Raw genomic sequence first — 13,952 nt, 5'->3', positions numbered from 1 at the left:
TAAAATAAAGTAGACTGTATTTTGGGGGCATTTGGGCACATTTATAAAATTAACCAGAGATCTGATCTCTGCTTAATTTTATAACAGCTAATTGCTACTTGTAATAGCTGATTAATTATAGCGCGTCCGCAAATTGGCAAATTTGCGGGTATGCAATAATTTAGCACTCCACTTGTAATCTAACCCTTAGGGGCCTATTTATCAAAGCATTAACTATGGGCATTCACCGGCGTCAATACGCTCGCCAGACATCGCTGCCGCGGACCTGAACACAATCTCCTTATTAATCAAAAAAGCCGTCAAAAACATGTGCGTCAAGTACGGTGAAAAGAGCATCGGACTGGTGTTAACTAACAGTTATCAATGTTGCGGTTATTCGGGTTTTTCCCAACTTTATTTATACCATTTCATTACTGCCCATGAACAAGCACATTTCTCTAAAGCTAATATTTTATTTTTCATCTGTTAATGTCCAAGAAATATAGTGATTTATACCTCAACAAACAATATCTCATACAAAGTTATTTTTATATTTATTTGTTATATGATACTTTCACAGAAATTAATGAGTATTTGTATTTCTAGGAGTCATATTTTTTATTTATTTTTTATATTGTGTATTTGAATCAGATTGGCAGATGTCATAAATCATGTGATCATGCATATTTTAATCAAAAGTGGTGGTAAAATTCACTAGTGCGTGGGTTATTTAGGAGTTTGCGTCATAATTGGTGCGAAAAGTGTTGAGACAAATATGGCGCAAAGTGGAGAGTGGGACTTGTATTACGTGGTTTAAACATGGTGCACATAGATTTTTCCCAAAAAATAAAAAGGAAGTTAGCTATATTATGTTGTGTATTTATTTCATTTGTATCTCTATATCTATTAGTGCAACAAGTTTGGGGCAAAACTTTGCACCAAATATGTAGAAATAATATTGTCCCCTTGCTTTGTAATGAGAGACAAATGTGTAGCATAATCCATAAGTAGTAATGTATTTTTAATTTTTATCCCTATATCTACTAGTGCACCAAATGTGTATCAATAATATTGTTTGATTTAGAAAGGGTATACAAATTTAATAAAGTTTTTAATTTTACTTTTATTATGTAATATACTTTATTCTCTTGCAGCATCGAACATAAGTTTTCTGTGTTTTCAGACTCCCATTGAGTTCTATGGCATCCGCGACTGCAAGGGTGGCAGATTGAAAACTAGGTACGCTGAGACGGAAAAGACGCAAGCGTAAATGTAGAATTTTGGATAACTTTTTGAGAGCTTCCAATAGTGTCGAATAGGAGGGTGAATGAACACAATTCCGCTTGAATACCACAGTTTTCAACTCGCATCAATCTGCGTCGGATTGAGATTGCGGGATCGTATTTTACGTCACAAATTTCAACAGTTGCCGATCTTGATGCTTTGATAACTACGGCGGATCAATCTCGCGATGATTACGATGCGGAATTCCAGCGTAACTATTTTCAGTTGACACTTTGATAAATAGGCCCCTAAGTGTTTAACATATTGAGCAAATTGTGATTTCAAACAGAATATAAAGATAAACTTTCTTCTGCAGAATTATTTCAAATTATATAAAATATATAGTATAGTATATAAATAATATTGTAGAGGAAAACAATGTTTTACTTACCCTTCCTGGACCCTGGTATTTGCATCTTGTAGAATTTTCTATGCACCCACCGTTGTTTAGTGTACAAGGATTAAATGGTTTGCAGGTCTTTCCATAAAAATTAGTTTTACACATGCATTTAAATTTTTGTGGCCCCGTTGACATACAGACAGCATCTCGAGAGCAAGATGAAGGTTTACAGGCTGACTCGACTGCAAAGTCAAAGAAAAGAGAAAAGTAATAATTAACATCCAAACACATAAATATACACAAATATTACTTGACAGAAAACCTGATAACTATCCTGTTTGTTTCACTATGAAACTTTCGCTCAATTATCCCAGACCTTTTATACTCTAATGTCTCTCAAACCTCAGGTTCTCACTGACATCCAGATCCAAACCCCCCCCCCCCCCCTCACAGGCCCATATTTATTAAAGGGGGATTAAATACCTCTTGCTTTTGGCTTAAACATCTTGCTTTGTCCTACACGTGATCTATGATTATGGCAAAACATTTCCAAAACGCGTAACATCTCTACTGTGCAATACAATCTTTAAAACATTGGTAAATAACTGCTGTTTTCAACTGTTTACAATAAAGTTTTTTTTTTATTATTATTATTTTACTGAGGTTTCTTTTTTGTCCTACACTCCATAAAGAGGCTAAAAAGCAAAATCTGTCACCTAGGTTTTAAAAAAGTTGCCTAATCCAGTTATTTGATTTGCTGCATTAGCAGGTTACATATTTTGCTTTTTATCTCTCTGGGAAATGTAGGTGAAGCACAATTTTTTTTTAAACAAAGCAAGATGTTTAAAGAGACTAGTCAAAATTAAACTTCCATGATTCAGACAGGGCATGTAATTTAAACAACTTTCCAATTTACTTTTATCATCAAATTTGCTTTGTTCTCTTGGTATTCTTAGTTGAAAACTAAACCTAGGTAGACCCATATGCTAATTTCTAAGGCCACTTCTTTTCTGAATGCATTTGACAATTTTAGTTAAAGTGTGCCATATTAGATAACATTGTGCTCATGCCCGTGGAGTTACCTATGAGAGGGCAGTGATTTGCTAAAATGCAAGTTGGTCAAAAGAACTGAAATAAGGGGCAGTCTGCAGAGGCTTAGATACAAGGTAATCACAGAGGTAAAAAGTGTATTAATATACCTGTGTTGGCTATACAAAACTGGGGAATGGGTAATAAAGGGATTATCTATCTATCTTTTTTAATAATAAAAATCCTGGAGTAGACTGTACCTTTAATGTCCTTTTAAAATATGAAATCAGCTTATGAATTACTGCGGTACCTGCACCCTCAAGTTAATAACCAGTAGTTTATTTATGCCACCTCACAAGTGGCGGATTTATAGCATCATTGACTGACTTGTCCTGGATGATTAACAAACCCTGCTTTTGCACAATTGGTTAAGCAGGAAGAGAGGAAGTGTAAGCTTTTACTTAATAATAAGTGTGCAATGCAGGTGATACCAAGTTCTCTCTCCCTCCTCCCTATATATTTTTGTTGTATTTTACTGTATCTTGCTTGTCCTGTTTTCATTTCACACCTACCTCTATCCAGCCAACCAGCCCGCCCACCTTCCTGCTGTATTTAATGCTGCTCCCTGCACCATTGAAGTAAGTTCTCTCTCCCTCCTCCCTATATATTTTTGTTGTATTTTACTGTATCTTGCTTGCTCTGTTTTAATTTCACACCTACCCCTATCCAGCCAACCAGCCCGCCCACCTTCCTGCTGTATTTAATGCTGCTCCCTGCACCATTGAAGTGAGTTCTCTCTCCCTCCTCCCTATATATTTTTGTTGTATTTTACTGTATCTTGCTTGCTCTGTTTTCATTTCACACCTACCCCTATCCAGCCAACCAGCCCCCCCACCTTCCTGCTGTATTTAATGTTGCTCCCAGCACCATTGAAGTAAGTTCTCTCTCCCTCCTCCCTACATATTTTTGTTGTATTTTACTGTATCTTGCTTGCTCTGTTTTCATTTCACACCTACCCCTATCCAGCCAACCAGCCCGCCCACCTTCCTATTGTATTTAATGCTGCTCCCTGCACCATGGAAGTAAGTTCTCTCTCCCTCCTCCCTATATATTTTTGTTGTATTTTACTGTATCTTGCTTGCTCTGTTTTCATTTCACACCTACCCCTATCCAGCCAACCAGCCCGCCCACCTTCCTGCTGTATTTAATGCTGCTCCCAGCACCATTGAAGTGAGTTCTCTCTCCCTCCTCCCCATATATTTTTGTTGTATTTTACTGTATCTTGCTTGCTCTGTTTTCATTTCACACCTACCCCTATCCAGCCAACCAGCACGCCCACCTTCCTGCTGTATTTAATGCTGCTCCCTGCGCGTCCGCGCAGCGGGCGCACCGCTGGCTTGCCGAAGGAACGCCAAAGGCAAGCCCGTCAGCGCCCGCCCGCGCCCCGACCGCACCCAACGCAACGAACCTTGGCTCCAGAATCTGCCGCCACTACGACGCCAGCACCCTCCACGCGCTCAACACCGGTAGATCGTCCGCCTGTCACCACGCATCCCCGACCAACACCTTCGGACCTTTTACCTGCCACAACTGCTCTTCCCCTCCATCCGGACCACAACCCAACCAACTAACCCACCCAAAAACAGCCGCAATTACCTCAACTGCATCCTCCTCAACACCCGCTCCATCTACAAGCATGCCCTCGATATCTGGAACCTGCTAGACTCCACATCCCCAGACGTTGCCTTCCTCACCGAGACCTGGCTAAACCCCACATCAGTGCCGGATATTGCCACTGCAATACCCGAAGGCTACAAGATCTGCCACAAAGACTGCAGCAACCAACCTGGAGGAGGCATCGCCATCATCCACAAACACACCATCCAAGTTGCAACCAGCTCACCAGGCCTAGAACACCTACACTTCAAGATCCAGGTCAACCCCAACACCAACCTCCGCGGCACCCTCATCTACAGACCTCCCGGACCACGTCCCGCCTTCTGCGACTCCATCACCGACCACATCGCACCCCATGCCCTTGCCTCAATGGACTACATCCTCCTCGGTGACCTCAACTTCCATCTTGATAACCCCAACAATCTCAACACCTCCACCCTCCTGGAAAACCTTGGAACCATCAGACTGAAACAACTGGTAAACTACCCAACCCATGCAGCCGGCCACACCCTCGACCCGATCTTCTCCTCAGGCAACCACATCTCAGTCAATAACTTTACCAAACTCCTCTGGACTGACCACCACTGCATACACTTCTCCTTCAACAAACCCACCACCCACCTCCGACAGTACCACCCGCCCGGCAGAAACTGGAACAACATCACCCAAGATCAACTACACTGCACCCTAAACAAATCCTCCCCTCCTACTTCCACCGACGCCAACTCCTCCGCCCGCAACCTCTAGATTACAGACTGCTCCAACACCCTCGCCCCCCTCAAAAAACCGTCCAGCCGCCAAACCACCAACAAGGCCAGCTGGTTCACCCCGACCCTTCAGGACTCCAAACGCCACTGCAGGCGATTGGAAAGAGCCTGGAGATCCAGCATGACCCTGCTGGAAAAAGCTGCATTTAAGGAAGCAATCACCACCCACCACCACCTCATAAAAACTGCCAAAAAAACAGCCATCCAAGACAGAATCAACTCTAACGCACACAAAAGCAAGGAGTTGTTCTCAGTCATCAAGGAATTCTCTAAACCCAACAGCGACACCACCAACATCCCACCCTCCCAAGACCTCTGCAATACCCTCGCTGCCCACTTCCACCGCAAGATCCTCAACATCTATGACAGTTTAAAACCTCATAACTCAACCTCCACCACCCACTCCCCTACACCCAATGACACCCCTCCCAAATTTGCCCTCCCGCACCACACACAGACTATCTGGAGCCCCCTCACCACAGAGGACACCCTTAGAATCATGAAATCCATCCACTCTGGCGCACCCTCGGACCCATGTCCTCATCACATATTCAACAAAGCAAGTGACACCATCGCCCCCGAACTCTGCCGCACCATCAACTGCTCCATCAAAACCGGCACCTTCCCGGATGTCTGGAAGCACGCAGGACTGAAACCCCTGCTGAAGAAACCCTCGGCAGACCCCACAGACCTGAATAACTACCGCCCCATCTCTCTACTCCCCTTCCCGGCCAAAGTCATAGAGAAGTCCATCAACTCGCAACTTATCAACCACATTGAGGCCAACCATACCCTGGACCACTCCCAATCCGGCTTCAGAAGCAATCACAGCACTGAGACCGCCCTCCTCGCCGCCACAGACGACATCCGCGCCATGCTCGACCGAGGTGAAACTGCCGCCCTCATCCTCTTAGACCTCTCAGCAGCCTTTGACACTGTCGACCACAGCACCCTCCGCACCCACCTACACGACGCCGGCATACGCAGCAAAGCCCTGGAATGGATCACCTCCTTCCTCACGGGCAGGACCCAGAAAGTCAGACTCCCTCCCTTCTCCTCCAAACCCACACCAGTCAACTGTGGTGTACCGCAAGGCTCTTCACTGAGCCCCACCCTCTTCAACATCTACATGGCCCCTCTCGCAGCCATCGTCCGGCGCTACCACCTCAACATCGTCTCCTATGCCGACGACACCCAGTTAATCATCTCACTCACCCAAGATCCCACCACCGCCAAAAAGAACGTCCACAAAGGCCTGACAGCAGTCGCCACCTGGATGAATGACAACCGGCTCAAACTGAACACAGACAAAACCGAAGTCCTCCTCCTCGGACCCAAGAAATCCGCATGGGATGACTCCTGGTGGCCCACAGCCCTCGGTCACCCTCCAACCCCAACTGACCATGCACAAAATCTAGGCACAAAATTCATCCTGGACTCATCACTCTCCATGAACCAACAAATCAATGCCATCACCTCAACATGTTTCCACATCCTCCACCTGCTACGAAAAATCTTCAAGTGGATCCCTACCGAAACCAGGAAAACAGTTACCCACGCCCTTGTCAGCAGCCGGTTGGACTATGGCAATGCACTCTACGCCGGCTCCACCATCAAACTCCAAAAGAGACTCCAACGTATCCAGAATGCCTCAGCCAGACTCATCCTCGACATCCCCCTTCAATGCCACATCACCGAACACCTAAGGAACCTTCACTGGCTCCCCATCAACAAGAGAATCACCTTCAAGCTCCTTACCCACGCGTTCAAGGCCCTACACAACATCGGACCCGAATACATAAACCACCGCGTAAATTTCTACACCCCCGCCAGACAACTACGATCGGCCGACCAAGCACTTGCAGTCATCCCCCGCATCAGCAAAGCCACAACAGGCGGAAGATCCTTCTCCCACATAGCAGCAAAGACATGGAACACCCTCCCGCTGCACCTCAGACAATACACCTCCCTTATAAAGTTCAGAAAGGACCTCAAAACCTGGCTCTTCGACTGAACGCCCATCCCCTCCCCCCTTTCCTCCTATCTACCTTCCCTTAGCGCCTTGAGACCCTCACGGGTGATTAGTTTGCACTCTATAAGTACCCAATAGATAGATAGATACCTCCTTAGCCCCAAATTCAAAAGGACAGGTTCCCTGGCTGGATACATTTGTTCTATAATACCTAAATAAATAGGAATTTTGGGACATACATATGTATATGAACCTATACACATGCTAATGTGTGTCACCAGGATAACAACATCTACCTTTTAGCGTGTAGTAATCTCTTTATTTCATTGTTTGACTCTGAGGGCTTGAATTCTAAACACTTTGCTGGGCTAGACATGGTTTTCCATGCCGACAATCGCAGGGGCAGCCCTCATGGAATTCTATAAAAAGGGGCTGTCCATGTGAGTAGTGAGATGTCTCCCATTGAAATAATGAGAGCTCTCTGCTGTGTAAAAGTTTGCAATGGTGGGCAAAATACACAGGGATTACCCAGCATATGCTTAAATGTAAATTTTACCCTACAACTCAAATTATGTGCATTGTACCTTAAAATCACTCGCCTAGATTAAAATTTTGCGCTATAGAGGGTGTGAAATGAACGCGACAAAAGTTGCGTTAATACACCCTCCATAGCGCTGCCATTACAAGTTTGAAAACAGCTGCTTTGTGCATACGATATGGATGCGTTTAGCTCCATATCGCACAAAATCCAAGCGCTAATTTGACGTGCTCGTGCACGCTTTCCCCATAGACATCAATGGGGAGAGAGTGTTAGAAAAAACCTAACACCTGAAGCACGGAATGAAAAACAAAAAGAGCCCCAGAAGAAGCAAAAGTATCAAATTTATAAATTTTTGAAAAGGTATGAAGCGACGACAAAGTCGCAGCCTTACAAATCTGTTCAACAGAAGCATCATTTTTAAAAGCCCATGTGGAAGCTACTGCTCTAGTAGAATGAGCTGTAATCCTTTAAGGAGGCTGCTGTCCAGCAGTCTCATAAGCCAAACGGATGATGCTTTTCAGCCAAAAGGAAAGAGAAGTCGCCGTAGCCTTTTGACCCCTACGCTTTCCAGAATAGACAACAAACAAAGAAGATGTTTGACGAAAATCTTTGGTTGCCTGCAAATAAAATTTCAAAGCACGAACCACGTCCAAGTTGTGCAACAGACGTTCCTTCTTACAAGAAGGATTAGGACACAGAGAAGGAACAACAATTTCCTGATTGATATTCCTGTTAGAAACAACCTTAGGTAGGAACCCAGGCTTGGTACGCAAAACCACCTTATCAGCATGGAACACAAGATAAGGAGAGTCACATTGTAATGCAGATAGTTCAGAAACTCTTCGAGCTGAAGAGATAGCAACTAGGACAAAACTTTCCAAGATAAAAGCTTAATATCTATGGAATGCATGGGTTCAAACGAAACCCCCTGAAGAACTCTAAGAACTAAATTTAGACTCCATGGCAGAGCAATAGGTTTAAACACAGGCTTAATTCTAACTAAAGCCTGACAAAAAGCCCGAACGTCTGGAACATCTGCCAGACGCTTGTGCAACAAAATAGACAGAGCAGATATCTGTCCCTTTAGGGAACTAGCTGATAATCCTTTCTCCAATCCCTCTTGGAGAAAAGACAAAATCCTAGGAATCCTGATTTTACTCCAGGAGAAGCCTTTGGATTTGCACCAAAAAAGATATTTACGCCATATCTTATGATAAATTTTCCTGGTAACAGGCGTTCAATCTCCAAGCAGTCAGTTGCAGAGAAATTAGATTTGGATGCTTGAATGGACCTTGAATCAGAAGGTCCTGTCTCAATGGCAGAGACCATGGTGGAAGGGATGACATGTCCACCAGGTCTGCATACCAAGTCCTGCGTGGCCACGCAGGCACTATCAAAATCACTGATGCTCTCTCCTGTTTGATTCTGGCAATCAGACGTGGAAGGAGAGGGAAAGGTGGAAACACATAAGCCAGCTTGAACGACTAGGGTACTGCTAGAGCATATATCAGTACAGCCTGAGGATCCCTTGACCTGGAGCCGTAACGAGGAAGTTTGGCGTTCTGACGAGAGGCCATCAGATCCAACTCTGGTGTGCCCCATAGCCAACTTAAGAGCCTTAATTCTGTCCAAAATATCATCTAGTGGGGTCTCCATCTGAAGAGCCTCTTCTAGAGCCTCAACCCAAAAGGCAGTTGCAGTGGTTACAGGAACAATGCATGCTATAGGTTGAAGAAGAAAACCTTGATGAACAAAAATTTTCTTTAGGAGACCCTCTAATTTTTTATCCATAGGATCAATGAAAGCACAACTGTCTTCAATAGGTATAGTTGTACGCTTAGCCAGGGTAGAAATAGCTCCCTCCACCTTAGGGACCGTCTGCCATGAGTCCTTTATGGTGTCATAAATGGGAAACATTTTCTTAAAAACAGGAGGGGGAGAGAACGAAATACCTGGTTTATCCCACTCCTTAGTAACAATGTCCGAAATCCTCTTAGGGACCGGAAACACATCAGTGTAAACAGGAACCTCTAAATATTTGTCCAATTTACACAATTTCTCTGGAACTAGAATAGGGTCACAATCATCCAGAGTAGCTAAAACCTCCCTGAGCAATAAGCGGATGTGCTCTATCTTAAATTTAAACGCTGTCATATCTGAATCTGTCTGAGGGAAAGTCTTTCCTGAATTAGAAATCTCTCCCTCAGATAGCAAATCCCTCATCCCTACTTCAGAACATTGTGAGGGAATATCGGATACGGCTACTAAAGCGTCAGAAGGCTCAGCATTTGTTCTTAACCCAGAGCTACTGCGCTTCCCTTGCAACCCTGGCAGCTTAGATAAAACCTCTGTGAGGGTAGTATTCATAACTGAAGCCATATCTTGCAAGGTGAAAGAATTAGACGCACTAGAAGTACTTGGCGTCGCTTGTGCGGGCGTTACTGGTTGTGACACTTGGGGAGAACTAGATGCAAAACCTGATTTCCTTCTGTCTGAGAATCATCTAATGCCAAACTTTTATAAGTCAAAATATGCTGTTTGCAATTTATAGACATATCAGTACAAGTGGGACACATTCTAAGAGGGGGTTCCGCAATGGCTTCTAAACAATTTGAACAATGAGTTTCCTCAGTGTCAGACATGTTTAACAGACTAGTAATAAAGCAAGCAAGCTTGGAAAACACTTTATTTAATGAAAAAAAACACAATTTGCAAAAACGGTACTGTACCTTTAAGAGAAAAAAAGGCATACACAAACTGCAAAACAGGTTAAAATTGCTTAAATTTTTCTGAAATTTTAACAGTGTACCCACTAAGCTTTAGAAGGATTGCACTACAAGTTAATAAGCAATAAACCCCCAAATGAAAAAAACTGATTGAAATTTGTCTAAAACCGGTTAAAAACCCCTATTAGCACCTTGACACAGCTCTGCCGCCCGACATCGTCAACACCTACATAAAGTTATTAACCCCTAATCTGCTGCTCCCGACATCGCTGACACTAATAAAAGTTAACCCCTAATCTGCCGCTCCCCGACATCGTCACCACTAAATAAAGTTATTAACCCCTAAACCTCTGGCCTCCCACATCACCGCCACTAAATAAAGGTATTAACCCCTATTCCGCCAGCCCCCCACATCGCAAAAAACTAAATTAAACTATTAACACCTAAACCTAACAACTCCCTAACTTTAAATTAAACTTACAATACCCCATCTTAAAATAAATAAACTTACCGGTGAAATTAAAAAAACTAAATTTAAACTATAAATTAACCTAACATAACTATTATACTAAAATTAAAATAACTACAAATTAAATAAACTAAATTACACATTAAAAAAACTAACACTACTAAAAAAAATAATTCTAAAATTACAAAAAATAAAAAATACTAAATTACAAAATATAGCAAACACTAAATTACGAAAAATAACAAACGAAATTATCCAAAATAAAAACAATTACACCTAATCTAATAGCCCTATAAAAATAAAAAAGCCCCCCAAAATAAAAAAAACCCTAGCCTACAATAAACTACCAATAGCCTATTACATTGCCATTAAAAGGGCATTTAGCTCTTTTAAGAAAGCCCAAACCCTAATCTAAAAAAAAAAAATACCCCAAAAAAGTAAAAAAAAAACTAACACTAATCCCTAACGATCCACTTACAGTTTCTGAAGTCCGGACGTCCAGGCGGCGAGAAGTCTTCATCCAGGCGGCGAGTTCTTCATCCATCCAGGCGGCGTCTTCTATCTTCATCCTGGTGTGCACTGGATATTCCATGCAAGGGAGCCTTTTCAAAATGGCATCTTTTCCATTCCTATTGGCTGATTCAAAAATCAAATCAGCCAATAGGAATGCAAGGGACGCCATTTTGAAAGGGCTCCCTTGCATTGAAGATTCAGTGTACAAATGCCCGTACAAATGCCCTTTTCAGGGCAATGGGTAGCTTAGGTTTTTGTTAGAGTTAGGTTTTTTATTTTGGGTGGTTGGTTGGGTGGTGGGTTTTACTGTTGGTGGGTCTTTTTATTTTTTTTTACAGGTACAGTAAAAGAGCTGTTAAACTTAGGGAAATGCCCTACAAAAGGCCCTTTTAAGGGCTATTGGTAGTTTATTGTAGGCTAGGGGTTTTTTTTATATTGAGGGGGCTTTTTATTTTTAGAGGGCTATTAGATTAGGTGTAATTGTTTTTATTTTGGATAATTTTGTTTGTTATTTTTTGTAATTTAGTATTTTTAATTTTTTGTAATTTTAAAATTACATTTTTTTAGTAGTGTTATTTTTTTTTTTAATGCGTAGTTTAGTTTATTTAATTGTTAGTTATTTTAATTTTAGTATAATAGTTATGTTAGGTGAATTTATATTTTAAACTTAGTCTTTTTTAAAAAATTTTAAGATAGGGATATTGTAATTTTAATTTAAAGTAAGGGGGTTTTAGGTTTAGGGGTTAATAGTTTATTTTTTGAGATGTGGGGGGCTTGCAGTTTAGGGGTTAACGGGTTTATTTTGTAGCGGTGATGTGGGAGGATGGAGGTTTAGGGGTTAATTACTTTATTTAGTGGCGACAATGTCAGGGAGTGGTGGGTGGGGGTTAATATCTTTTATTAATGGTGGTGATGTCGGGGCGGCAGATTAGGGGTTAATACATTTATTTAGGTGTCAGCGATGTTGAGGTGCGGGGCAATACTTATATACTGTGAACCCTTAAACATGCTCAGTACGTGCTGGTGCCTCAGAAAGTGCATATATATATATATATATGAAACAAAAAAAGCGTGTATGTCAAAGGGTTAAAAAACCTCTCTTTCAAAACACAGAACTGCGCTCTAAATAAACCTATTTTTTTAAAATACAATATAAATATCTGGATGATGCCAAAATCAAAACATTCAAATAATCAAATAATATTGATTCATTGAAAATATATAACAGAATGAAATATATAATGATAAGATAATAAATCACAATAAAAAGGATAAGTTGGTTGGATCCCACGTAATAGTGCAGATCAATTGTAGGTGTCGGCTGCTGTATCTTATTAATCCTCCGGAATCTCACGGAGTAAGGTAGAAATCTAAAAAAATGAGAAAGAAAGCGCACAAAGGCACCTACATAGTGCAAATCAATTTAATTTAAACAATAATACAGGGGTATATTAAAACTGCTCCCCGTAGGGTATCTACTCACAAGAGTCAACCTCAAACTTGTGAGGTATGTTTGAGCATGTAGTTTGAAAGTTCCGCTCAGAACCGCTTGCTATGAAAGTGCTTAATCAAAGAAGTCAGGACAAATCCAACCTGAATGCCGGGTGTCGCTGTCTGTAACTCGAGATCTGGACAAGTATTTCTCCCGGCCTCTTATTCCACTCACATCCCTTGAGCAAAATGGTCCGTGCAGATACAAACACAGTATCAAATTACCTAGCCTAGGTAATTTGATACTACTGAGAATCATCACTCTAGCCTCACTTTGGATCAGCACAGACTGAATTCTGAATCCTCATTAATTGTTCCTGGGATCTCAGCTCTCTCCCTCAGCGGTTCACCATTCTGCCAGCACTATTTGCGATCAGCTGTGTTTGTATCTGCACGGACCATTTTGCTCAAGAAAGATTGTATCCCAAAAAAACTCCTACCAAAAAGGGATGTGAGTGGAATAAGAGGCCGGGAGAAATACTTGTCCAGATCTCGAGTTACAGACAGCGACACCCGGCATTCAGGTTGGATTTGTCCTGACTTCTTTGATTAAGCACTTTCATAGCAAGCGGTTCTGAGCGGAACTTTCAAACTACATGCTCAAACATACCTCACAAGTTTGAGGTTGACTCTTGTGAGTAGATACCCTACGGGGAGCAGTTTTAATATACCCCTGTATTATTGTTTAAATTAAATTGATTTGCACTATGTAGGTGCCTTTGTGCGCTTTCTTTCTCATTTTTTTAGATATATATATATATATATATATATTTATAAAGCGCCAACAGATTCCGCAGCGCTTCCCGTTGGTACAAGGATATAAGTACAACGGAGAAAGAATACAATAAAAGACAAAATTTTACAGACAGATACAGGGGGAATTGAGGGCCCTATTCCCGTGGGAACTTACAATCTAGATGGGTGGGAGGATGGGAAACAGGAGGTGGGGACTGCAAAGGTGAGAATGACATTAGTGAGGATATAGATGAGGGTAACTTGTTGGATAAGTGAAGTTAGTTTGTTTATGAGTTGGGTGATAAGCTTCCCTGAACAAAAAGATCTTTAGGGAATGTTTAAAGGAGGAAAGGTTAGGGGAGAGTCTGACGGCTCGAGGAAGTGCGTTCCAGAGGGTTGGAGTCGCACAAGAGAAGTCCTGTAGTCTAG

General features: G+C 42.1%; 1 protein-coding gene across 1 annotated transcript in view; it reads right to left on the bottom strand.

Annotated features, from left to right (window-relative positions):
• The window catches only part of STAB1 (stabilin 1), a 1,127,460-nt gene that overhangs the window by 844,692 nt on the left and 268,816 nt on the right, over positions 1-13,952 (bottom strand). Inside the window, exon 8 of the mRNA XM_053721023.1 lies at positions 1,655-1,845. Within this exon, the coding sequence (XP_053576998.1) occupies positions 1,655-1,845 (191 nt within the window). The remainder of the gene's footprint in view (positions 1-1,654; positions 1,846-13,952) is intronic.

The sequence above is a fragment of the Bombina bombina genome, chromosome 7 (assembly GCF_027579735.1).
Source record: "Bombina bombina isolate aBomBom1 chromosome 7, aBomBom1.pri, whole genome shotgun sequence".
NCBI classification, from domain to species: Eukaryota; Metazoa; Chordata; class Amphibia; order Anura; family Bombinatoridae; genus Bombina; species Bombina bombina.
Note: the sequence above shows the minus strand (reverse complement) of the source record. Positions and strands in the feature narration are given on the sequence as shown.